Below are 26,866 nucleotides of genomic sequence, written 5' to 3'. Positions count from 1 at the left end.
TATTAAATAGGTCTCTGGAGCACAGGCATATTTATTTTCCTCTGTAAAGTGATTGAAACATGAAATCTACAAAGGAGTAGTTTGTGATTTCTTAACTTGAGCCATACTCTGATCATAACGTGGAATTCGATGAAGAATCTTATGGATGGTGGAGATTTCCGCCATGTACATTTTTCCTCTTTAACATCCTCCAAGTGACCCCCAGTCCATATTGAATGGAGTGTCCTATGACCAACACTAAAATCTGAGATGGAGTGTCTGAGTTCTTAAAAGCTATCTTTTTCTGCATAAGCTTCTCCTCTGAGAACTTAAACATTTTGTTGTTGAATTGAATACCTCTACCAGAGCACAGAAAGTACCTGAAGTTCTGCTTTTAAACCTCACTAAAGAACATCAACCTATTCACTTTCTCAGCGGATGGTGTCTTGCCTTAATTCAGATGGCTTCTCAATCAGCCATTATGTTGACACCTGAAGGACTTGCGGTGCGGCCAATCAAACATACAGAACAGACCAAGAGAATCAAATGTCAAGTGACATGTCGAATTGCCTTGTTTCTTTCTATCTGTCGTTATTTGTTCTAATGACGCTCTGGTCCAGCCTAGGCTGACATACGAACACTCAATCCATGACCCCATGTCATGAAGTGATCCACCTGAAAGACCTCTTTTCTAGTTTCTATAACTCTCACCATGAGGATTATCGACTGTCTGGTTCTCATTACCTCTGAAACATCCAGTATATTCCATCTTGACACGGTGGTGCTGAAACTTCATCCACCTTTGTTCCCAATATGTTATCTGAATTCCACCTAACAAAAAATGTGTCTTTTCACCTTTTCTGTGCCAGCTACATGGCAGTGTAATGGCCATGGGTGGACAGGGGGAGAGGGCTTTGGAACCAGGACTAATGGAGTCACTCTGAAGGAACATTGATAACATTGCATCTGAGGCATCCAGAGGTTTCTAATTAACTTAAGAACAAATAATAATGCAGGCTCCAATGTGATTAAATTCTGATTATCACACACCTCCGCTAGGTTACTAATCCAAACCAATATATACCGCACCATGAGCACATGTACTGAATGAGGAGCTATGTAAGCAACTCTGGTGCAACCTTCTGATCCCACAGTGCAAAACCACAACCCACAATGGTCCTCATCATGGGTAGGCTGTTCAGTTCCTCTGTGTGCTGTCGTAATTAGGAGTCTTGGGCTACATTTTGGCAGGTCAAATCTGCAGATATTTATCAGGGGAAATGGCCAGCGTTTACTGCACTAAGAACCAAAATCCACATTATTCGCCAAAAACTTGTGATATACGATAATTATCACACCCGATAAATACCGAAGACCTCGGTGTCGCTTTCAACTGGATGCGATACTAATCATAATGAGGGCCTAGAGTCTTACACACACCCAATAGAGGAATATTCCTTATCCCTCCTGACAGCAGTTTCCCACAAACTTATTTAGACTGAGGTCTGTGATGGAAATCAGCTCAGCATCCTTTGGAAAATCTTCCCTGGACCACAGAAAGTGCAGCAACGCCTAAAGAAAGGTCTATAGTGAGCTATGGAAAGGTCAAGTAACAATAACAGTTATAATTCTGGCTCCCAGATATCATTTGAAAACAGCCCCAGCAACTGTCTGCATGAAGTGACTCAAATGTATGAATTTATGCACAGGCGTAAAAGAATTAAAAGAAACAGCAACCTTCGATAATGCACTGGCAGAGCATCGTGCATCTTGGTTCAGTAATGTGATGGATGAAACAGACAACCAGAGGAATCAAGGGGCATATTATCAAGACAGACAATACAATTATCACTGTTTTAGCGGCAGAAAACTGCTGCTAATGCGGCGATAATGGGCTTGATAATTTGCTCTGTGGAATCCCAATTGAAGCCCTTGTTAAATGCGAAAGACATCTAACATGGGCTTCAATTAGAATTCCATAGAGCATATTATCAAGCCCATTATCGCCGTTTTAGCGGCAGAAAACTGCCGCTAAAACGGCGATAATTGTATCGCCTGTCTTGATAATATGGCCACAAATGTGTCAGAGTGCCTACCTAGTGCTGCATCTGGAGGCCCTCGTTTCTCCCTGGTGTTACCATGGCTGTGCCATAATTGCAGCAAGCTTTCTGAGCTTTCTGTAGATGTGACTTTTGAAATTCTGTTTCATATCCACATATAACTTTGTATATATTTATTCCAACAGTTAACAACTATACTTTGACAAATGCGTGTTGCCAAGGCGCAGGGTTCCTAGATGCATATTAAAACAATTTAGTTGGATCAGGAACTTAAACAATCATGGGGGAATACTATGACCACTTCTACAAAATGTGAACGTGACTGTATAAAACCTGAGTCTTGGCTTTAAATATAACCACCATTGTTCAAAGTACAATTTTGTTATTGTTCCTTTCTCCTGCAGTTCTTCTCCCCAGAATTATTCTGGGATAAAAATGACTTCAATTTGTTTTTGCATTTTGTGATATCAAAAAGTCGTACCCTTCTTCGTTCTCTCCCCCTACCTAGTTCATGTCTTTCTTTCTTTCTTTTATGCTCTCTCCCTCTTTGTCCGCCATCCCTCTCTCTCTGTCACATGCTGCCCAGGTGATGCAGTGGCACTACAAGGTAGAAATCCCTTGTTTTGCTTCTCAGCTCATTGAGCATTGGCTTGCCCAGGTCTGTGCTGTTTGGTTTGCGTGTTATCACTCACACCCCTCCTCGGATTCTTTACGCTATCACTACTGCAGCATACTAAGCACTTATCGGCTCTGTTTGGGCCTTTTTGTTACTTTGGGTGACTGCACCAACCGACCAACTAGCTGCCACCATCTTAGAAAAGAAGTCTTCACAGGGCACCGTGCCCCATTGGAAATGTCCCGTTGTAGTCAATTCTTCATTAAAATATCAACCCAGCACCACTCAGACAGTTATGAGGAACATAAGGTTGAGACTATGTTAGACAATCAGCCATCGAGATGAAGAACTAAACTATTCCAAAAGGATAATATTTCAAGTGATTGGGTGTGTTAGGAAGTTAAGGCTTTGAAGGGCGATGGAGGATTGTGGTTGTAATTCTGGCTTCCCAAATGCATAAATACTTGGATTAATTAACTTTTACAGCCCAGCATCGGCAACTGAAGTGTTGATTGGTGCTCCTGATTTGAGAGGAGCATTAGGAGGTTTAGAACAGATGCATATCCAGTTGTGTTTGAAAATTTTGCTATATAGAGAATAATTATGCAGCCTGTGTAGTTTAATCTGTGAATAAGTGTCCGTCTTTGGTCTCATATTGCTTTCAAGGGATATGGATAAGGTTTTAGTTGGTGGAAGAGTGACTGATTTTACATCAATCAAGAAAATGAATATTTGTTATCGTGTGTCAGACCGATGTATTTTGTCTACCAATACCATGCAGAATTCTTTTTAAAAAACTAGCTCCAATGGAGTTTCTTAAAACCAAACAATTGCTCTCCGGAAATGTTCAGCATGCAGTTATCCGAGAAGTACGTTTCTAGAGTGCTAAGCAACTGTGGTATGTCAGACACGACTTACTTTGGAATAAACAAAGTGCTCTTAACCAATTATTGCAGTCATGAAATTACTCAGGTTCGTTGCCCTGATATATTGAAGGTAATTCAGAAAGTAACTTTGACAAATGACTTAGTAATAATAGTGAATTGCTGGCAGGCTGACACCCAGGCTTTAAGTGGGATGAAAAAACAGGGGGGGTCTCTCAAAGAGGCGTGGCTGATATCATTAAGGGCGTGGCTTAAAAACACGTAAGCTAAAAAATGTGTGCTTAGCATAGTGTGCCACTCGACTGATAAATTTGCTGCTTCTGTCATTGCATCCAGATAGATAATGCAACATGTAACATTCCACCTAGAACAAGCCAGGACTATTGGCTTTGCCAATGGTTATTAGTTCCATAAGCTAGATAAAGAACAACTTTGGCTTCGTTGTATATAACATTGAAAGTGCTACAGTTCTGAAATGATGAGATTGTGAAAGATCTATATAGAGTCTCTTTGACGTTACATCAAAGGCAGTAAAGGGTGGTACTGCTGCAGATTTAAGATTTTTGTTTTCACCCTGAGGATGAGGGCAAAATTTGAGAGCCTGGTAGAGACCCGTCTCAGCACCTACTTTTTAGAACTGCCGGTGCTGAGAACCCCCAGGACCCGGCCCAGTTAAAACCCTACTGATGCTTGCTTTTGAGCAGTCATGTTGGGCGCTTTGCACTCAGACAACTCACAGTCTGTGACCCAATGGAGCTCTGGCCTCCTATTTGCCTTTCTGCCAATACCACAGCTGGCCACAGTTTCCAAGAAGATCAGCAATTACCAGGCCCAAGTTATTCATGTGGAGCCGGATTGGGAATGGAGAGTCTGGTATCTTGAGCTGTTGAGCATGACCATTGGTCCTCCAGCCAGGCTGCCTCTTCGAGATGATCTTTTATCACAGCAACGGAAGGGTTCTGCACCCAAACCTACATACTCTCCACCTTCATGTATGGAGATTGAGTAGTGACAGTTAACAGCTTTTGACCCTCCTCCTGAAGTCTGTAATGTTTTACCGACAGCAGACATCACTCACCAAGTCGGTATACGCCAGCTGTTGGGACAGGTTTTATCATGGTGTTATTCTCACACCTTTAACACAAGTTCTCTTGTTTGCCTTATCCTTCCCTAGCCAGGCTCTGCTCTGGGCACAGTAAGGGTTATCTTTTTGCCATCTCAATCAATCAATCAATCAATTAAACAGACCCTCCAGGATATCGCGATTTCGCGTTTTGCCGCGACATCGGGACTTTTGTAAAAATGCCGCGATTTTTACAGAAGTGCCCGCGAAATCGGCACTTTAGTAGAAATCGCGCCGCATTTTTACAAAAGCCGCCGCTATATTATATCCTGGGGGGTCTGGTTAGTGACTAAGCTCCGTGATCGACTTCCTGGAGTGCAGTCTGGACTTATGCATTGTCCACTAGAATGCATTTACCCGCTCTACGGGACGGGCGATTAGACAGTGCTCGCTAGAAACAAAGAGTCACCTTTGACTGACAGAGGAAGATGTGATCGCTGTAAGTGAAGTCATTAGGGCTGACCCTGAAAGAATGGATTACTGAAAGAGAAACGCATGTGCGTGCATCAGCAAAGCGCCAGGGCTTATAGAAGTTCCCTGGCTACATGAGCTCTGGCATGCATTGGATGGCGGCTGACGGTAGTGGCAGGCGGTCAGGATCGATCTCGATCTCTCTCTTTCTCTCTCTCCCCCACCCCTTCCAGATGCCACGTGATACTCTACAAAGTTTAAACCGCTCCCTACACCCACTGAATGACCATCATGTAATGCCTGTGGTGTCTCTGCCAGCCTTCCCATCTGAGAAGCCTGGGTTTGCAACATAGTTCATGACTGTTCCTCTTGCTGTGGTTCTGGAGTCTATAGATAGGCACTCCTCTCTGTGTGGGCACCCATCCTCTGTTGGCTCTATGCTCTTTCACTCTGTCACTTACTGACAGCGTCTGTGTCCAGTCCAATTTCTCCTGCTCTCTCTTTACTTCCCATACTTTGCCTTTTATGGACTACGTTTATTCAAAATGTTCTAGTTCCTGGCCTACTCAATATCCTTGTAGATATTTTATGTTTTTCACAAACCTGCCCTGCTCACTTATTTGTGATAGGACACTACATGCTCTGAAAAATGCCAACTTTTAAGTGTATATTATAATTGTGCTTCTGTCTGACAGTTAACAATGAATGATTTATATGTAATTACATTGTTAATGTTTGTATTCATACAATTTATAGTAGGTTCTCATTTCTCTTGTTCTCCTGTTCATGGGAATTGTCCGTGCTGAATAGATGCAAACACACATTATTCAGGAAGGAGACTCACGACCGTTAAAGCCAAATGTGACTTTATTTCAGTTGTACCCTGCCTAACATTGCCCTCACTTCAATGTAGGTCAATGGGTAAGATACTCCTCCCCATTTCTTTTTCAAAATCTCCCTCTTTCCTGCTTCCAAATAGTGGCATGCATGTTATACTGTAAATGTCAATGCTGCTCAATTTAAATATCATCTCTTCTCCCTCAGCTATGGTCAGATGTATGTTACTACTCTCCCCTTACTACTAATTACTTGACTCTGTCACTCAGCTGCTGTCTGAGAAGGCACTGGCCACGGCACAGAAATGCTGAACTGCAACAATCGCCTCATTAGTCGGACAGAACCCTAGCCTTGTTCTCTATATTACATGAACTACTCGCACCAAGCCATAGTGGCTTTTTATATGTACTTGCCTTTCTGAAAATCTATATATTTCTCTAAAGGTCAATTTGACTTAAACATTGGCAAAGCCATTTTTAGTAGAAAGTGCAGTCTGGACATACCGCGTAAGTTTATGTGCAGTTTGGCTAGCCTCCCAATGGTTTGGGCTCATGGTTTGGGTGCAGGGTCTGGACACAGAACAGGTACTGTGGCCAATGCGTGGTGCATGCTGCCAAAGGCCAAAAGGAGTATGCATAGTTATTGCTTGATGTGCACATACTCTGTATCCCATATGACACTGGTTCATACAATGACGTCAGCAATGATGCCATTGGTGATTTCATATGTGATCTCGGTGAGGTCATCACGTATTATCTGAGATGTTTAGCCTGGAAATAACATGAGATCAGGGGCAGCCCACTGCCTCGCTCCGATTTGGGTCGGATAAGTTGTTGTTGGTGAAGACGCAGATTCTTGCCTTTCCATATGAACCAGTTAATGACGAGATGTAGGTTACGGAGGATCGCTGGCAATGGTAGGGTCTGAAATCTAAAAAGAATGCGCAGGAGTATTGTCATTTTGACAGCCGCAATACGGCCGGACCATGACAGCCCTGAGCGGTTCCATGCAGAGAGCGTTGTGTTGGTCTGGGCGAGAAGGGGCCTTAGTTGGCTGCAAGTGTCTTCACCGGTGTGGGGGCCAGTAGGATGCCTAGGTATGGTATAGACAATTGGGCGCTCACCAACTCATGTGTTGGTAGACTGGGAGCTGCCATGTTAAAATCCCGTAGTGCACTAGACGTAGTGGCTGCAGTACTAGCTGGAAAAACTCCTGTACAATGAGGAGGTGTTGTTGCAACAACAGGGGAAGGATGGGACGGGGAGCAAGATACAATAAAATATGGACAGGAAAGAAATATTCCTTCCTAGTTGTAGATTTGCTGTGAAACTGCAGCAGCCCATAATTATGAAGCACACGCTCGAGGGAGACAAAGTGTCTACATTGTAAGTAAACCAAATATACATAGCTTAATGTTGTTAAATAACTAAAAAAACTAAGATATCTGTGTTTGTTGTAGGAAAAATGGGCACATAAAATGCCGCAAAATTGCCACTAAATTTCCATATTTGTGCCGCTAAATTTCCATTTTGGTGCCGCTAAATTTGCGAATCCATGCCGCTATATCCTGGGGGGTCTGATTAAATAATTTGTAAAGCGCACCACATACCCTAGAGGGTTTCAAGGCGCTGAAGGGAGTGGAAGAAGGGAGTGCTGTTGCTACTGGTCAAACAACTAGGTCTTGAGTTGTCTCCTGAAGGATAGAAGGTCTTCGGTTTGTCGTAGGATAAGGGGGAGGGTGTTCCAGGTCTTGGCGGCGCGGTGGGAGAAGCATTTGCCTCCGGCGGTGGTTTTACGGATGCGTGGGATGGTAGCCAGGAAGAGGTCTGCGGAGTGAAGTTTCCTGCTGGGTACGTAGAAGGAGAGTCGGCTGTTGAGATAGGCTGGGCCGTTCTTGTGGAGTGCCTTGTGTGTGTGGATCAGGAGCTTGAAGGAGATTCTTCTATCGACAGGGAGCCAGTGCAGGTTCCTCAGGTGGGGGGTGATGTGGTTGCAGCACGGGACGTCGAGGATCAGGCGTGCAGAAGCATTCTGAATTCTTTGCAGTTGATGAGCTTGGTCGGGGCTCCAGCGTAGAGGGGGTTTCCGTAGTCGAGTCTGCTAGTGATTAGGGCCTGAGTGGCTGTTTTCCTTGTGTCTGTCGGGATCCATCTGTAGATCTTGCGGAGCATGCGGAGGGTGTTAAAACAAGTGGAGGAGACAGCATTGACTTGTTTGGTCATGGTGAGTTTCGAGTCGAGGATGACTCCTAGATTGCGTGCGTGGGTGGTGGGTGCAGGGGGTGTCTCCAGTGATGCGGGCTCCAGGAGTCATCCCATGCTGAGGGTTTGGGCCCGAGGATGAGGATCTCCTTATTGTCTGTGTTCAGTTTGAGGCGGCTATGCTCCATCCATTCGGCAACGGCCTTCATTCCCTGGTGGAGGTTGGATTTGGCGGTGAGGGGGTCCTTGGTGAGGGAGAGGATCAGTTGCTTGTCGTCGGCGTAGGAGATAATGTTGAGGTCGTGCTGTTGGGCGATGTGTGCGAGAGGCACCATGTAGACGTTGAACAGAGTCGGGCTGTGGGAGGATCCCTGGGGGACGCCGCAGATGATCTCGGAGGCTTTGGATCGTAATGGGGGGAGGCGGACTCTTTGGGTTCTGCTGGAGACGAAGGAGGAGGTCCAGTCCAGGGCCTTGTCTCGGATCCCTGCGTCGTGGAGTCGTGTGCCTAGCGTGCTGTGGCAGACGGTGTCGAAGGCGGCGGAGAGGTCCAGAAGGATGAGGGCCGCCGTCTCGCCGTTGTCCAACAGGGCCCTAATGTCGTCTGTGGCAGCGATGAGGGTGGTCTCGGTGCTATGGTTGCTGCGGAAACCTGAATGGGAGGGGTCCAGAATGCTGTTGTCTTCGAGGTAGCAGGTGAGCTGGATGTTGACTATCTTCTCGATGACCTTAGCTGGGAACAGAAGCAGGGAGCTGGGCCGGAAGTTTTTCAGTTTGCTTGGGTCCGCCTTGGGTTTCTTCAGTAGGCCGTTGATCTCGGGGTGTTTCCAGCTCTCAGGGAATGTCGCGTCTCGAAGGAGAGTTTGAGTAGGTGGGGTGCGATGAAGCTGCCTGGTTTGTTGAAGATGTGGTGTGGAAAAGGGAAAGACGGTGAGCCGGAGCGGATTGTGGCCATTGTCTTGATTGTGTCTTCGATGCTCACGTTGGCCCAGGTTGTCAGGGGGTCGTAGTCAGTGGGGTGTGGTGGTTCCTGTGTGTTGGGGCCTGTAGGGGTCATCCGGGGGTTGAAGCTGTTGTGGATGTCTGCGATCTTGGGGTGGAAGAAGGTGGCGAGGGAGTCGCACAGGGCTTCACAACTTTGCAGAGCTCCTTGCTGTTGTGTGCGTTGTTGTCGAGGCGGTCTTTGAAGGAGGTCCTCTTGGCGGTCCTGATCAGGTGATGGTGGTTGCGGATGGCATCTTTGAGGGCTGCGCGGCTGCCGAGCGACTTCTTGCTATGTCATATGTTCTCCAACTTCCGGCAGGTGCGCTTGGACGCCAGGAGTTCCGGGGTGAACCAGTTGCTCTCATGCTGGTGTCTTTGCGGGTTTGTTTTTTCAGCGGGGCTAAGGTGTTGGCGCAGTCGTCCATCCATCGTCTGAGGGTGCGCGTGCCTTCGTCGGGGTTGGAGGGGTTGGTCGGTGGGTTGAGTGCGAGGTTTGTCTGTAGTTCTACTTCAGTGCCCCAGCAGCGACGGGGGATCTGTAGGGTGCAGTGATGTGCGATTGGTTTCGGGAAGGTGAAGTGGATGCAGTGGTGGTCGGATCTGAAAGAGACACGTTAGTGATAGATTCCTTACCTTAGAATATCCCCAGGCGTCAGACTGGATCCGGAAACTTTTGCGTAGCAGTACCCTTGCGCGTCGGTAGGCGTCGTCTAAAGCTCCGCGTCCGTCGTCGGCGTCGTGGGCGCCGTGATGACGTCGCCGGAGTACTTAGACGCTGCCTCCGCGTGCTGACGTCAGTTCTTCTTTTATCCGCGCCAGCAAGCGCAGATCTGGAAAAAGCAGTACTTTGGTCACTTTTTGACTTGTCTTTTTTGATCCCTTTTGATAATTTTTTCTTGAGTCTTGCGACTCCGGACGGTGCCTAGGGATGCCTGGTTTCAAGTCTCAGAGTCGACCATGACGACAAGACCTGCCCCGACTGCCGGGCCCTGACTTCGAAAGCTAGGCGGGAGCGGTCCCGCAAGCGACTCGAACTCCGGCAGTCGGCCCCACGCCGAGAGAGGTCCCGGTCCCACAGGAGGTCGAGGGACAGGTCGCGGGGTCGGAGCCATCACAGCTCGGAGAGTCGGCCTCACTCCTCCGGGTTGAAGTCGTCGTCATGTAAGCACAAGAAGTCGAAGAGACGTCATCGCTCTTCTGGCTCGCGTGACGCGGCGGGGGGTTGGGGTGACACCGCCCACGCGGCTCCGTCGGAGCCTTTTTGGCGACAAGGCAGACCATGCGCTTGAGCGCTTTAAGGACTCCAGGGCTACGGCCAAGTCCTGGGCCTCTCGGCCCCGTGCCAGCAAACGGGTGCCTTTCGCTCCTTTCGTGGCCAAGGAAGGGGCGCCCCCACACGTGCTGCCAGCCACGCACCGCAGACTAACATCCAGCGCGGTGTCGGCCGTGGAAATCGCCGTGGAGGTGGTCAGGGACAGCGGCGAGGCCAGTCCACACCCTCCCCCGCAGCATCCGCCTCAAAACGCTCCTAGTCCGTGCTTTTCGGCCCATGTGACGCCAGTGGGGGGCAGGTTTCGCCATCACCACTCCCACTGGTGCACTGTCACGTCGGACAGGTGGGTGCTGCAAATCGTCCGAAGGGGCTACTCCCTCCCCTTTGAGACAACCCCTCAAGCCATGACACCGCAACACCACCGCGTATCGGGGGATCATTTACGGCTTCTGCAGGAGGAAGTTACGGCCCTCTTGGCCAAGGGGGCCATCGAGCGCGTTCCTGGGCCAGAAGTAGGATGTGGTTGCTACTCCCACTACTTTCTGGTACCCAAAAAGGGCAAAGGGGGCCTACGCCCTATCTTAGACCTACGGAACGTCAACGGCTTCCTCCAGAAGGAGAAGTTCAAAATGCTGACTCTGGCTCAGGTCTTAGCTGCCCTGGACCCAGGAGACTGGATGGTAGCGTTGGACTTGCAGGACGCTTATTTCCACATCCCCGTCCTGCCGGCCCACCGGCGCTACCTACGGTTCACGGTAAGCCACAAGCACTTTCAGTTTACCGTGCTCCCCTTCAGCCTTTCCAGCGCCCCACGGGTGTTCACGAAAGTGATGGCGGTGGTCGCAGCTCATCTGCGTAGGTTAGGGATTTCAGTCTTCCCCTACCTCGACGACTGGTTGTTAAAGGCGGGCTCGCCCCAGACAGTCTTCAGCCACCTCCAGACGACGGCAGACCTCTTGCACCAGCTGGGGTTCTCCATCAATGTGCCAAAGTCACACCTGTGTCCCTCTCAGAAGCTCCTTTCATCGGAGCGGTTCTCGACTCAGCGCAGTTTCGGGTTTACCCACCTGAACAGCGGGTTCAGGATATACAGGCTCTGATTCCAATCTTTCAGCCTTTATCCCGAGTCTCAGTCAGGTTGACGCTGCGGCTTCTGGGCCTGATGGCTTCCTGCATCCTCTGGTGCATCACGCCCGTTGGCAGATGCGGGCTCTGCAGTGGGACCTGAAGTTTCAGTGGGCCCAGCATCAGGGCAACCTGTCCGACCATGTCCTGATCTCGGAGAGCACTGCGAGACAGCTGCACTGGTGGCTCACGGACCGCGATTGGATCAGCGGCAGATCCCTCTCCCTTCCCTAACCGGAGCACGTAGTTGTGACGGACGCGTCCCTCCAGGGCTGGGGAGGCCACATGGGAGAGGCGGAGATCAGAGGCCTCTGATCTCCGGCGGAGTCCCGGCTCCATATCAACCTTTTGGAGCTGCGGGTGATTCGTCTAGCACTGAAGGCATTCCTCCCCTCCGTCCGGTGGAGTGTAGTGCAGGTGTTCACGGACAACACTACCGCTATGTGGTTCTGCAACAAACAGGGCGGGGTGGGGTCGTGGACCCTCTGCCAGGAGGCTCTGCGCCTTTGGCAGTGGCTGGAACATCAGGGTGTGACCCTGGTGGTCCAACACCTCGCAGGTTCTCTGAACGCCAGGGCAGACGAACTCAGCCGCCGGTGCATGATGGATCACGAATGGCGTCTGAACTTGGACGTGGCGCAAGGCCTCTTTCAGCAGTGGGGAGAGCCTTGGTTAGATCTATTCGCCACGAAGAGAACGCGCAATGTCATCAGTTCTGCGTATTGGAATTTCCAAGGCGGCACTCGCTCGGGGACGCTTTATGACGCGAGTGGAGTTGCGGTCTGTTGTACCCCTTTCCGCCTATACCACTTCTTCCCAGAGTGCTGAAGAAGATCAAGCGCGACCGGGCACAAGTCATCCTTGTGACTCCGGACTGGGCACGAAGATACTGGTATCCCGAGCTACTCAGTATGTCAGTCGATCCCCCGGTTTGTCTGCCTCTTCAGGAGGACCTTCTGTCACAGCAGCAGGGGACGGTCCTCCACCCGAGCCTGTCCAGTCTCCACCTCCATACTTGGAGATTGAGCGGCGACAGTTGAGGTCATTTGACTTGCCTCCTGAAGTCTGTAACTTCATTCTGACAGCCAGGCGTCCCTCCACAAAGTCGGTACACGCCTGCAGGTGGAACATATTTGTGGCATGGTGCACAGCAAAGGCTGTGGATCCTCTCTCTGCCCCTCTTTCTGAGGATCTTCTCTTCCTTCTTTCTCTTGCCCAGCAGGGTTCTGCTATGGGCACTATCAAGGGCTACCTTTCTGCTCTTTCAGCCTTTTTAAGGCTGCCTGATCAACCTTCTTTGTTCAAGTCCCCTGTTGTTAATCGATTCCTGAAAGGCATCAGACATACGTTTCCACCTGTTCCCTTCATGATGCCTCAGTGGGTCTTGAACCTGGTTCTTACTTTTCTGATGTGCGCTCCCTTTGAGCCACTTCACAACTGTCCTATCCGCCTTCTTACCTTGAAGACTGCCTTCCTGGTTGCCATCACCTCTGCGAGTGCATGAGCTCCAGGCTCTATCCTCTAAACCTCCTTTCCTTTCTGTCCATCCGGACAAGGTTGTGTTGCGGACAAGGCCCTCTTTCCTGCCCAAGGTAGTCATAGCCTTCCACATCGGGCAGTCCATCACCTTGCCCACCTTCTTTCCGCCTCCGCATCCCTCAAAGGAGGAAGAGCGGCTCCACCGTCTGGACCCTGTGTGCTCTCTTACTATCTGGATCGCACACGCCAGTTCCGGGTGAATGACCAACTCCTTGTTGGTTACGTGGGCGCTAAGAAGGGAAAGGCGATGCCCAAGCGGACCATCTCGCGGTGGATCATCTTGTGTATCCAAGCGTGTTACTCCTTGGCTAAGAAGGAACCCCCTGTTGGACTAAGGGCTATTCCACTCGGGCCACAGCGACTACAACTGCCCTGGGCCGAGGAGTGCCCTTGCAGGACATTTGCCAGGCAGCTATGTGGGCCTCACTGCACACGTTTGCAAGACACTATTGCCTGGACAGCCAAGTCCGGAGGGATGGCTTCTTTGGCCATTCTGTCCTCCAGGACTTTCTGGTGTAATTATGGGTTCGCAGACCCACCACCGGGGTTGGTATTGCTGGGGTATCTATTCTAAGGTAAGGAATCTATCACTAACGTGTCTCTTTCAGATGCACAAGTTACTACTTGTGTAACGATATATCTTTAAGAGACATTAGTTAGTGATAGATTACTTACCGACCCACCCATCCTCCCCGTTCTGCGAACCGATATCTAGGGTTAAGGTCATCCCCTTTCAGGGCCCTAGTTTCAATGGCACCAGTGTTGGTTTTTAGCATAGCTCTGCGTTTCTGGTGCGGAAAAGCTGTGTCTAAGAACTGACGTCAGCACACGGAGCAGGCGTCTAAGTACTCCGACGACGTCATCACGGCGCCCATGACGACGGACGCGGAGCCGCAGACAACGCCTACCGACGCGCAAGGGTACTGCTACGCAAAAATTTCCGGATCCAGTCTGACGCCTGGGGATATTCTAAGGTAAGGAATCTATAACTAACTAATGTCTCTTACAGATATATCGTTACACAAGTAGTAACTTGTGCTTCAAGCCTATGCACAGTTTTCCACTGTAGGGTGTGGGGTGTTACGAGGGGTGAGAGGAACCACAGGACGCTATATTATCATACACGTTCTCTTTTATTACCTTTCGTTTAAGGTCTGTCTCTGGGGTTGGTATAGCTCACAAGAGCCTCAGTGCTCAGTTCTTTACGTCAGGTCAAAGAAAGATAGGAAAAACAAACAAAACAAAAAAAGGATTGGAGAAGGTATCTCCCTTCGTCTCCTCAGGGTTCTTCTCCAGCTCTTCGGGGCCTTGTGATATTCCCAGGCTTTTGGGCTTCTCGGTCTCTCTCTCAGGCATATTTGCAGGGACGGAAAAGAAAACAGAGCAGGGTTAAAACCGGGCTTTCTGTTTACCCTCGTGGTTTTAGTGCCACCGTCACCAGTCACTGCGTAGTGAGGGAAGGGAATCGTGAGGGGTTATCGAGTGCTTGGGTAAAACTACCCTGTGTGCTCTAACTCCCATTGCCTCCCCACCACCCCCACCAAAACGATCCCTTGAGCGGTACTCGCCTCAGACCACGACCCGTCTCCAGGGCTGTGGCGTAGGGACCTGGGGTGTCTTCTCCCTTCGGCAACCCGCGCTGTATAACAGATGCTCCTCCACTTCTCCGTCTTCCCGTCTGGATCGTCTTCATCCTCCTTCTTATGGTATCGCGCATTCATCTTCTCTGTCCGCTTCCTTCCATCCTCACACCCCTTCGCTTTCACCTCTCCAACTTTTGGGTCCGTTGATGTAAGAGGCTCCTCCCTTTGTGCCTCGGTCAAGACTAGACCACTGTTCGTTTCCGGCTGAGGAAGTGTCTGCTCGCCCGTCGGCCACTTCCTGTCTGCGTCTACGCTGTCCTCCTCACATCCACTTAGACTCTTGACTATAATAACTGCCTTAACATTGCCCAGGAAGGTTTGTGAATCACCAGCGCTGTCTGCGCACCCTCCTTATGCCACCTTCTATCCAGAGAATCAGGTTATTCAGACACATACCTAATTCTTTTCGAAAGTTATGACCGCTTTCCAGGCCAGAACATCACCCTGCCAACCTTCTTTGCTACACCTCACCCCTCTAGAGAGGAGTAGAGACTCCGCCGTCTGAACCCAAAAAGAGCGTTTTTATTCTACCTTGACCGCACAAAAGAATTCTGGTTCGATGATCAAATTCTTACCAGTTGTTACAATCCTAGGATCTTTGGTGGCGCTTGACTTCCATCAGTCACTAAAGTCTCCCACTTGGAGAAAAGATGTGCCATATACTACTTATATATGGCCTAGAATCTTATTATAGATGGGGCAGTTATATTCCCAAAACATCTAACACAGGTAATATTTTTGTACAGCGTAACCTGAACTCACATATTTGAGAAATGTGATCAAGAGAAAACCAGGCACAGGGAAATGAAATATTTGCTTAGGATCACACAATTTGATGAAGCTGAGAAGCCAGGCTTGAACCCAGGTTTTCTAATTTTGCATTATGCAGTTCATCCACTAATGGGTTACTCTTTCTCTTTACTGTTTTATATCAATAGTTAATGTTTTGTTTTAATTGTGGGTGCATGAGGTTACAACCTGGGTATAGGTGGAAGCCACATAAGATCTCTGCTCGTTTTGGACTCAAAGGTCCAGGAGAAACTCGAGCTGAGTCAGATCTGGCATGGCCATGCCTTAGGAAACTAAGGATAGATAAAAGGTGCACACCTTTATTTAATGAATTACTATTGTGACTCTTTTTAGTTGTGGACACTGGTGCTATGGTACTGCGTCCGCTGTCAATCGGATACCAAAGTGTCAATACATAATGACAACAGGAAGACCTGCTGGTACCATGCACTGTTCAAATGGGTTTAATAACCAAAACCCCTTTGTTTAAACAAATTAATCAAAAACATAAAATTGTCTATATAATAACATTTATGTGCATTGTCTTAAGTTCTATGCAACATTCATGTTATACATATATAACATGTGCTTTGTGAAACTAAACACAAGTCATGCTTAAATGATAAACATCACATGAATAGGAATACAATGATGTTGTTAAACTTTTTAAACAATTCTTTGACAGAAAAATCTTTTTCCATTTCTATATTGATGCCCGATGCATTTCGGGACAGTGAGGTCCCTTCTTCAGGGGCAGAACCTAAAGTAAATGTATTATAATTACACTTAAATAAAGTAAACATATCGGTGGCATATATACACACAACAGCTTCAGGTAAGTTGATATTTCAGGCTATACATATGAAAAACACATTGGAGAGGTGAAAAAATGCGAAAAGTGAAAACAATGCACCGAAACAGTGTGGGATGCTTGTGTTCAGGGTGTGAGCAATAAAGTTGAGTTTAAAGTTCCACTAGTTTGGATCCCGGTTTATTATAAAACCACTGTGGTCGTGAACCTCTAAGTAGTGGAAAGGTATAATGATAGTTAAAATCTCACCATGAAAAACGAAATATGACAGTTCTTGCTCTGGTTGTTGGATTAAAAAAAGAGGAACATGGATTGCGAAAACTGTATAAATAGGGAACCAAACGTAGGTAGTAAAAATGACAACAGCTATTTGAATGGCTTACCTCGAAAGGTAATTGAGGTAGTATCATAAACTTTTCAATGGGTGCACAAAAAGATATAAAAGTAAACATGCCAAACAATTGTAAGTGAATGTAGATCATTGCTGATGTGGTAGCTGGTAATGGCTAAGAAAAAAACGTCAACGGGGCTTACCCATAATGTTAAAGTGGCGCTGCAAATATGAAGATAAAAGTTTCCCAATGGCGTAGTCCAGTGCATCTAAAAATGTAAATACACGTGCCAAAAGAAGTGGACAACATTCAAATACCGATACACCAAAACATTCTTCAAGCAAAGATGTGGGATTAACAAGGACTGTGGTTTGTAAAAACTAGCAAAAAACAACTTGCTAAACGCCAAGTGTATACCGATAGCCTTTAAATCTATGCAGCGTAAAAAAATGCGCACAAAAGAAGATAGCTTACCAGGCAGTGCTTGCCAAGTGCATTGTATCAGTAAGGTTCAGCACGATAAAAGATATGTCGGGAACGCCAAGAGAAACGCCGAAGGCATTTAAACATTGCGAAAGACCTGAAATGACCGGATTACGTAACGATAATGAAACTAGTAAAATGACTACATGTGGGTTAATAGAACTACTATCAATGCTGCCGCAGAAAGGCATGTCCCAGCACACATCCAAATATTGCTGGGGAAAACAACCTTTACAATGCAACTTTTACAACGCAACTTTTACAACGCACTACCATTACATTGAAACTTTTACAACGCAACATCCATTACAACGCATGCCATTACAACGCAACCATTACAACGCATGACACTACAATGCATACCACTACAACGCATGTCATTACAACGCAGTCATTACAACACATAGCATAACATGTGTATTTGTAAAGCGCACGTTCACCCTTGGGTATCTTGGCGCTGAATAACAGATGTTTATTGCTACCCAACTCAATGGTACTCATTTTATCGACCTCAGTTGGATGAAAGGCTGAGTGAACCCCCGGGATTTGAACCTGTGACCATGAGGTCGAACACAGGCCCCTGCAATGGACGCATTAGTCCACTGAACCACCAGACCCGGTGAACCACCAGACCCATACCATTACAACGCATACTATTACAACGCATAGTACCCTTACTCTATCCAACACTTACCCTACTGTTGCCACCCCTGGAGTTAGAATAGAAATGTTTACCCCTACACTATCCAACACTTACCCTACTGTTGCACCCCCTGGAGTTAGAATAGTAATTGTTACCCCTACCCTATGTAAATGTAAATGTAAATGTAGGTATACTTATATAGCGCGACCTGTCACCACAAAGGGCATCCTGGCGCTTGCCTAGGGAACCCGTTATCAAACACTTACCCTACTGTTGCACCCCCTGGAGTTAGAATAGTAATTTTTACCCCTACACTATCCAACACTTACCCTACTGTTGCACCCCCTGGAGTTAGAATAGTAATTTTTACCCCTACACTATCCAACACTTACCCTACTGTTGCACCCCCTGGAGTTAGAATAGTAATTTTTACCCCTACACTATCCAACACTTACCCTACTGTTGCACCACCTGCAGTTAGAATAGTAATTTTTACCCCTACACTATCCAATACTTACCTTACATGCAATGTAATGTTATGTGATGTAATGGTATGCGTTGTAAAGGTAGTATGCGTTGTAATGGAATGCGTTGTGAAGATAGTTTTTAAAAATTCGTTGTAATGGCATGCGTTGGAATGGAATGCGTTGTAATGGATGTTGCATTGTAAAAAATGCGGTGTAAAGGTATGCGTTGTAAAAGAATGTGTTGTAACGTCATACATCCATTGCTGGTCATGTCTAACAGACACTCCCTCGATATTGAACCCTTCTCCGCCCGGTCGACTTGTTGACCGGGCGGAAAAGCGGCGGACGCTCTGTCTGTCCACTGCAAACACAGCTCCCAGTGTAAGAATTGGCTTTTGTAGTTTCCTGTTCCCATCATGCACTGGGACAGGAACAGACTAATTTGCATACAGCCAGGTTCTGAAACTGGGATGGTGCAGTGAGCTAAAAAACGGTGTTGGATCTAGCCCTGATCTCTTGACTGGGTGAGAGCTTTCTGCTTAATTCAGAGACTCTGTCCCTCACCACCCCTTGTTGTAAATATCACTGCAAACCCCACAGCCATTGTAAAATGGCGAGTGGATCGCCCCCGCCGGGCCAGCGTGACCACCGCCGGCCCGGCGGGGGCGATCCGCCTGCCATCCTAATGGGGCCCTAAGTGTCAGTACAGGGTGGGGCCAGTGCTACAGAGTGGCAGCAGCAGGGAGCTGTGCGCTTTAATCTGCGCATTTCTCTTTGGCCGGCCGTCTTGGGATGGCCAGACAGTAATGCGCATTTTAAAGTTCTCTAACCTTGCTGTCTTAGACAGCAAGGTTAGAGAAAGCACATGCCTCCAGTGCTCTCAGGAGCTCTGGGAGATCCTGCTCTATCCAATCCTGGCACCGCTTCTATGCTTTCAAAGCAGCCCCAAGATTGTGTTGTGCAGTTTCCTGCATCAGGAGCTTCCTGGAATATACCCAGTGGAGAAGGATGATGCACTGCACGAAAGGAAGGGAAAATACATGTTTTAATTATTTATTTTTATTTTTGTTGTGCCCCCTGCCTTTTCACCCTCGGTACATGCCAGCTGCCACGGATGGTGGCAGCCCATCTACAAAGGTTGGGGAATGCAATTTATTCCCATCTGAATGACTGTGTCCTGGAAGTCAGGATTCTGGAGGAGGTCTCACCTGCAGTCAACAGCATCCCCACTGTATGATCTGGGCTTATCCATTCTTGTACCAAAATCTCACCGGGAGCCCTCACAGTAGCTCCTGTTCATGGGGCTTGTACTGGATACCACCTTGACTCAAGCTATTCCACCTGCACAGAGACTACGGGGCATCTATGCTTTGCTTCCTTGCTTTCAGGAAGGCACTCAGGTTCCATTCCTGTGTGTCCTATTCCTACTTGGTCTGCTGGCTACTTGAATCCTCTTGGTCATGCCTGCCTGCTGGCATATGGAGGCCTTCCAGTGGTACCTTCACAGCCAGTAGTTCCAGAACAGGTTGATCTGTTAGACTCTATAGTAGTCTCCAGATACATTAAATTGCAGCTTGCCTGGTGAGACATGGTGGATAATGTTTCCAGAGAGATGTCCTTCCAACCCTCTCCAGCAGTGACCATGGTAGTGATGGATACCTCCACTATGGGGTGTGGGGGTCTGACCTAGATGACCTGGAGATCAATGGATTTGAGTCTCTGTGAGAACAGAGCTTGCACATCAATCTACTTAAACTGAGGGCAATTCACCTAGCGCTCAAGGTATTCCTCCTTTCCTTTTGTGTTCAGTCAGTTAATATATTAACATACAACATGACCTCAATGTGGTATATCAATAAGCAAAGGGGAGTGGGGTCCCAACATCTCTGTTAAGAGGCACTGTGTCTCTGTTCTTGGGCGTGCCAACATCGGATTTGGCTGGTGGTGAATGATCTAGCTGGCTCTCTAAACACCAAAACCAACAACCGGAGTCAACGTCATCTTACCGGCCACGAGTGGTGTCTCCATCGGTAGGTAGTGAAGAGTATCTCAGATCAATGAGGTGTGCTCCATTTGGATCTCTATACCAGTAGTTCAAATTAACAGTGCCTGAATGTCTGCGCCCTCCAGTATGGGACTTAAGTAGCCTTGAGGGATGCTTTTCAGTTGAAGTTGAATTTTCTTTGTCAACACATGTTTCCCCACACACCCTTGATTCCTCTGGTTCTGTAGAAGATCAGCCGGGACCAGGGAAAACGCATCTTTGTCGCTCCAGATTGTCCCAAAAGGTTATGGTATGCAGACTTTCTCCACCTTTCCTTACGCTCCGTGCTCCATCTTCCTCTCAGGGTAGACTTTCTCTCTCAGTATCAAGGACATGTCCTTCATCTGAATCTCCAACCTCAAGTGTGGAGATTGAATGAGGGCATTTGACTGCTTTTCATTTACCTGATGATGCAGTGGGCATCATATTATCTGCTCGTAGATTCTCTATTAAGCCTGTTTACTTAGGGAGGTGGTGGAGGTTTGTCACTTAGTGCGTGGACCACCAGACTCACCCATTGAGGGCCCAATCTTGTAGCATTTTGATCATTTCCCCCACCTCATTCCACAAAAAAAGGAGGAGATGTTGAATAGATTGGATCTGAAAAGGGCAGTCATCTTTTATGCCAACCACACTAAGGAGTTTCAGATGGAGTGCTCACTCTACATTGGTTATGTAGGTAAAAAGAAGGGGAAAGCAGTGAAAAAATAGACCTTATCCAGAAGTAATATCCTTTGTATCAAGATCTACTACGCAATGGCCTAGCAAGAGCCATCAGAGGGCATTAGGCACACTCTACAAGGACCAAAGTTTCAACTCTGCTCTGCCCAGGGGAGTCTCTCTAGGCGATATTTGAAGAGCAGCCCCTTGGTCACCCCTTCACACCTTCACCAAGTACTAATGTCAGGATTTCGAGATGAGGAGGGATGGTCATTTTCCCCCACCATCAAGCCTTTCCTACCCGGGGTGGTGTTGCTTGGAAATTTGTTCAAGAACTGAGGACTCTACTGGAAGAAGTTTCCATTAGAAGTTACTTACCTTGAGTGATAACCTATCTGGTAGATACGCTATCTACCAGCAAAATCCTCAACGTTCCGCCCACCTCCCTGTTTTTGCCAATTTCTTATGCTGTTACACTATATTCACCATATGATGTAATTCCTGTCCTCCTGCTTCAGCGTCACAGTAAAAATGGATGGGAAACTGGTGTTGTCTTTACTGTGGGGGCACTTTATGGCTCCTACAAAGACACATGGACATCACTTCTGGCTTGAATCGGTAGTTGGTGTCCCTTACCATCATGGGAGAGCTATGGAAGACGTTTTTACAGACCAGTCTTCAACCTGGAATGATATTCAAGAGGTGTGGGGGAATCTGCAGGTACATAGAGTATCCACCAGAAAGATCACTACCACATTTAAGTAACCTTTTTTCCAAGTCCCTAAATCTGGTTCCGTTTGTATTTCTTAGGCAAAATAGTGATGTAACAAACAGTCAAATCAGTGTCCTTCTCACTGAATAGCAGATAAATTATATAAAGTTTACAACATGTTATTTGTAGGACAGGACGGAGGCAGTATTGAAAAGTGGGTGATGCCCAACCTGACCTTTTTCAACAGCAAGGACTTAACAACTCCAGTCACAGTTCTAAAGTATTTTGCTACATAAAAAGGGTGCTAGTCCCTAAGCAGGGTGACCTTTCCCTGACACGGCGACTAAGAAGGACTGATTATTTTGCTTATACAGCCAAACAAGGGTTCATATACTTTGGACAGGCTACTGCAGAGTGTTGTTTTCTTGGCTAGCTTGAACTGAATAAGAAAATTCACTGATGGCCATTGTAGAAGGTCAACACTGTGAGATGTCTGCTTGAAAATAAACGACACAAACACCCATGTTCTACATTAAGTAACGTTTCTGAATCTTTACAAGTGTGCCGTTCACTTGTAGTGCTATTCACGTATAGGGCTTTCCCACACACCATGCACATCAAGACATAGGGTGAAGAATTGCTTTCCAAACGGAAGCATGCAGGCTAACATGATAAGTGCAAATATCAAAGCAAGTCTTCTCTTTCTCTTCCTGCTGCAAGATTGTAGGCCCTACATAGTTACCAATGAGGAGATCTCTTGCATTCCTGTGAAAATTAAGTTTGCATTTCTACTCTTGCTCTCTGTCACTGCATCACCTCTTGCTTATCACCCATCACATGTGCTCATGTGCTCATGGCTCTGGTTCATTGCTGATTTTTCATGCCGCCTCACGCCTGCCTGTGCCATGCTTGCATGTCACCCCGGGCACTTAAACCTGCAGTGCCACGTGTGTGCTTTCTTTTGAAAGGGAGTTAACGGGTGAGTGAACATGTCACATATGCATATTCATCTCTCGGAGTGTGGGGATCTCCATTCTTCCATGTTTCCTACAGCCTGGTCGTGGTTGGTTGGTTAGTGATGGTATACGAACGGAGAAGGTAGGTGGTGCCCATGCCGTTGCTCTTAGAATCCACAGCCCACAGTTATATTAGTAAGGTTTACAAAAGAGAACTAAAGTGCTCATAATTGAGGTGAACCATGAAAAATTCACCTGTATGCTGGACTTCCATTATGTTCTCCTCTTTTAACTTGTGTGAATTTAAGAAAAATGACTAGCTTTTGTAAAAACCTGCTCCCCTCAGTTGTACAGATTAGATTTAAAATAAATAGCATGGCAAAGTTACTGTCAGAAAGAATTTTAAATGATGGGAATTAGTTCACCCCCTGGGATCCTCCTGCCCTGATTAAGGCCTGTCAAGACGACAGAGCTGTATATGCTGAGCCTTCAGCAGAGCTCTTTTAAAGTACCTAAAAGACTGATACTGGGTTTCACTGCTCTTGGATTTCATGGATTTCAGCTTCGAAAACAAATTTGGCCAGCTTTGAAGTGCAAGGACAAGGAGTTCTGATCAGATGTGAAAATGCTTTGTAGATGTATTTAGTTTTCCTCTTCCAGAATAAAGATTGCATTTTTCTAGTCCCATGGAATCATATTGGCATATTTGAAAAAGGAATCTTAACTCTGTATGCATGCGTCCCTGATTATTGCCAAAATACATCTCCAACAATTTGAGGAGGTAAACTAGGTTCCTATAATCTCCACCCTTCTTCTCACGTATGCCCAGGTCCCGAAAAAAGATCACTGTCATTGTTAGCTTTGCTGAGAAATGAAGGATAACGTGCTCTGCAATGCCTGTCTCGCTCTCTCTCCATTTCTCTCTCAACCTTCTTTAAATAAAAAGGTTGGGAAGTGAGGGAAAATAAGGCAGCCTAATTTAGACAGTTTGTGGATTAAATTTGCTCATCTGGTTACCATTAGGGATCTTTTTAGTAATTGGTATACCTCACAATTTAGTGTTGTCGATTTTATTCTGGTAGAGAAGATGCATTTGCCATTTTTCCAGTGCAGTTGTGGACCTGGCATCCTAAATGATGCTTCAGTGGCACAGCTGTATTAAATCCTAACCCTCCCTTTAATTGCACCTTGAATGAGACGGCTTATACAGAGGTGATTGAGGGCCAGGTGAAGTGCACTGCAAAGGTGCATCAAGGCTCACAAGTGATACTTATTGGCTATGAGCAAAGCAGGTGCTGCACAAGAAAAATGCTTGACCCACCTAGAACAGTGCTTGCAAGGGGGCGTCACATTTCCTCAAGAAGTAGCAAGCATGGTTCCACTATCAGAGATGGAGAGAAAGATGCCACTTGAATGAGGGTATCAACAAAACTCAGATATATGATTTTACCAGTATATTTATCGGTGTCGTAAAGAGCTCATGGCCCATAAAAACTAAGGGGCTGATTAAGATGTCAGGCGGGCTACTACTGACAGGTTGTCTTGTGGTGATATGAACACCGACAGCCCCTTGGTCTGACCACTGGATGACAATACCGGAAGTCAGGACCACAGTGGCTGGGGGGAAGACCGCCGCCTCCACCAGGATCAGTGATCCCGATGGAGCCGTGGTTAAATTCGAAGTCCTCAATTGTTGCGGTGCTGAAGCAGGCACCGCCATCGGGATTATGATGACCCTGAAAAGGCTGTCGGAAACAGCATTTGGGGCACCAAACAGGTCCCCCATCCATCGTGGGCCACTGTAAGGTGCCCCCACGCACCTGCATGCACATTGCGCCATGCACCACATGGTGCATGATACATGATCCATGAACATGCAGGCAGTTCTCCTTCTTACTGCGGCTTGTGCTACGGCCTTTTTCCTGGGCTGCAGCCCAAGCCGCTGTGTTAAGGAGCATTTTGCGACCGCCAGCTCGGTGGTCACATCGTAAGGCTGCCGTAGGGCTGTCGGACTGTCGCCTGCTTGTTGGGCGGTCTCCTGACCGCCTCAATAGCAGCAGGTGGTCCAACTGTCCACTATCGAAATGAAGGCCTTTGTACTTTCTGTACATTTCTTACTAATTCATTTTACCTTGAGTCCTCTTATGTTCTCACAGTTTTCAAGTTCTTCCTCTCCCACCGGTAATGGGGTATCAGGGATCAGAGGCCTCAGTGAAGTCCTGTACCACCTTACTCCATGTTGGCAGATCCTCCCCCCTGCGTCCATCCGTTTCATGCCCACCAGATGCATACGCCTCTCCTCTGCCAGGGACCACTCATACACAACCTTGCTTCCTCAAATAAGATTAAAAAAAATAAGAACATGGCCTCACATCTACCACCGGGGAAACAAGGAAAAGGAAGAGACAGGTTGACCATAGGAGAGAACATTGAAACATGGGTTAGAGACATAGGATGGTAGCAAACTGTCATTTTGGCATCAAGTGGTTCTTAGAAAACCAAGTGTTTAGTTTCCATCTGAATTGATAGATAATTGAACATACTGATGGCTATTCTGTCTGTCACCCCAGGTTGCCTCCATTTTGATCTTACTCCCGCTCAAAAGAGGAAGTGTAAAAGTGCAAATCGAATGGTTAAGGTTCTCTAACCATGTTTATTTATTCTCTTTTTCTCTCTTCCTCTCCCACTCCCTCTCTCTATCACTTTCTGTCACCCCTTCCTTTTTTACTGCAAACACAGTTGGTTCGTGACAATGCAGATCTTCGTTGTGAGCTTCCTAAACTGGAGAAGCGTCTTCGGGCTACAGCTGAGAGAGTTAAGGCCTTGGAGGGTGCACTGAAGGAAGCCAAGGAAGGGGCCATGAAGGACAAAAGGCGATACCAGCAGGAGGTGGACCGGATCAAGGAGGCTGTGCGCTACAAGAGCAACACTCGGCGCCCACACTCTGCACTCATTGGTGAGGCGCAAGTGTAGTGGTTCTCTATCAGATAACGTGCCTGCTGTTACCACTGTTTGTACCTTCTAAAATGTCAATGCACTTACCATATACCACTGGAACAAGCTTCCCTTGTTCGTTAGAGCATGCACTGATTTTTTTTAGGTTTTAAAAAACATCTTAAAACCTGGTAGTTCTAATGGCTGCTTCTTTATTTGTTTGCCGCTTCTGTGACAAGATACCCCTTCGGGGGGCACTCGCTGCGCTATATCAAGTATCCATTAACATAACATTTAACTCCATGTGTGGCGGACCCAACTTGTCCTGACTGAAACTTTCCTTATATAAGTCTTTGTTTTCCGTTGCTATTGTCTAGCAGCAGTGGTGTAGCAAAGGTGTAATAGGCCCCAGTGCAAGAAAGGAAAATAGACTCCACTGCCCCTTGTTGGGTAGTAAAAGACAGCCATAACTGAGGTCAAAAGGTTGCTTCATGGAACTGGTCTTTGGTCCCCTTGTTGCTTTAATGATAGCGACACCTTGGTCCAATGGACCCAATTGAATTCCACTAAGACTGCAAGTCTCAGGATGCACTGATGGCATAAATAAAAATATCTAGGACTGTAAACAAGGCGTCCCTGTGTCATGGAGTCCTTATGTAACTCAGGCTTCCTCTTAAAAAGTATACGGGTGACTTATTTGTGTCCGTATTGGGATGTAGAACCACCCTGTCCGTTAATGCTTCACTTTGGTGAGACTTACCTGTGAACATGTAAACCAAGGAAGTTCTGCAGGGCATTTTTATTGAGACATTATTTCCATGGGCTTGTATTCAGTGGCTGTTACTGTGTGGCTGTCTTCATCATAGATTCGTCATTACAGGATTTACTTATCCCCAATAATATTTTGAATTTCAAACTTAGGAAATGTATGCATGTTATGTAAAAAAAAACAATCATACTGAATTTCTCTGGAAAGTATGCACGTTTTCCCCAAAAAAACAATTTTAAAAGCAGAAGCAAGTGGCTGGAACACTCAGTAATGATTAGATGTGCTGCTTTCTACCGTTAGCAAATGTATTTTAATGTTTTTTTTATAATTCACTTGCAGCTAAGCCTATTAGACCCGGCCACTACCCTGCAGCATCTCCTACTAGTCACTATGGTGTCCGCAACCCAGAGTGCCTCAGCTACACTAACAGCCTCTTCCAGAATTACCAAAACATGTTTCTGCAGCGTTCTTCCAGCCCTAGCACCGACACATAGTAAGTACCTGTCTGCATTGTCCACATGCACCAACTTCCTCGTACCTTGCCTTTTAATACAATTGTTGCGCGAACAAAGCTTTTAGATTGTTATTGTG

The 26,866-nt window shown here is 47.0% G+C and overlaps 1 protein-coding gene across 1 annotated transcript in view; it reads left to right on the top strand.

The window, feature by feature from the left end:
• KIF5A (kinesin family member 5A) overlaps positions 1-26,866 on the top strand; it is a 660,796-nt gene that overhangs the window by 566,129 nt on the left and 67,801 nt on the right. The window contains exons 24-25 of the mRNA XM_086966580.1: positions 25,312-25,528; positions 26,615-26,768. Of these exons, the coding sequence (XP_086822706.1) occupies positions 25,312-25,528; positions 26,615-26,768 (371 nt within the window). The remainder of the gene's footprint in view (positions 1-25,311; positions 25,529-26,614; positions 26,769-26,866) is intronic.

Source organism: Lissotriton vulgaris, chromosome 1_1, assembly GCF_964263255.1.
Source record: "Lissotriton vulgaris chromosome 1_1, aLisVul1.2, whole genome shotgun sequence".
NCBI lineage: Eukaryota > Metazoa > Chordata > Amphibia > Caudata > Salamandridae > Lissotriton > Lissotriton vulgaris.
Note: the sequence above shows the minus strand (reverse complement) of the source record. Positions and strands in the feature narration are given on the sequence as shown.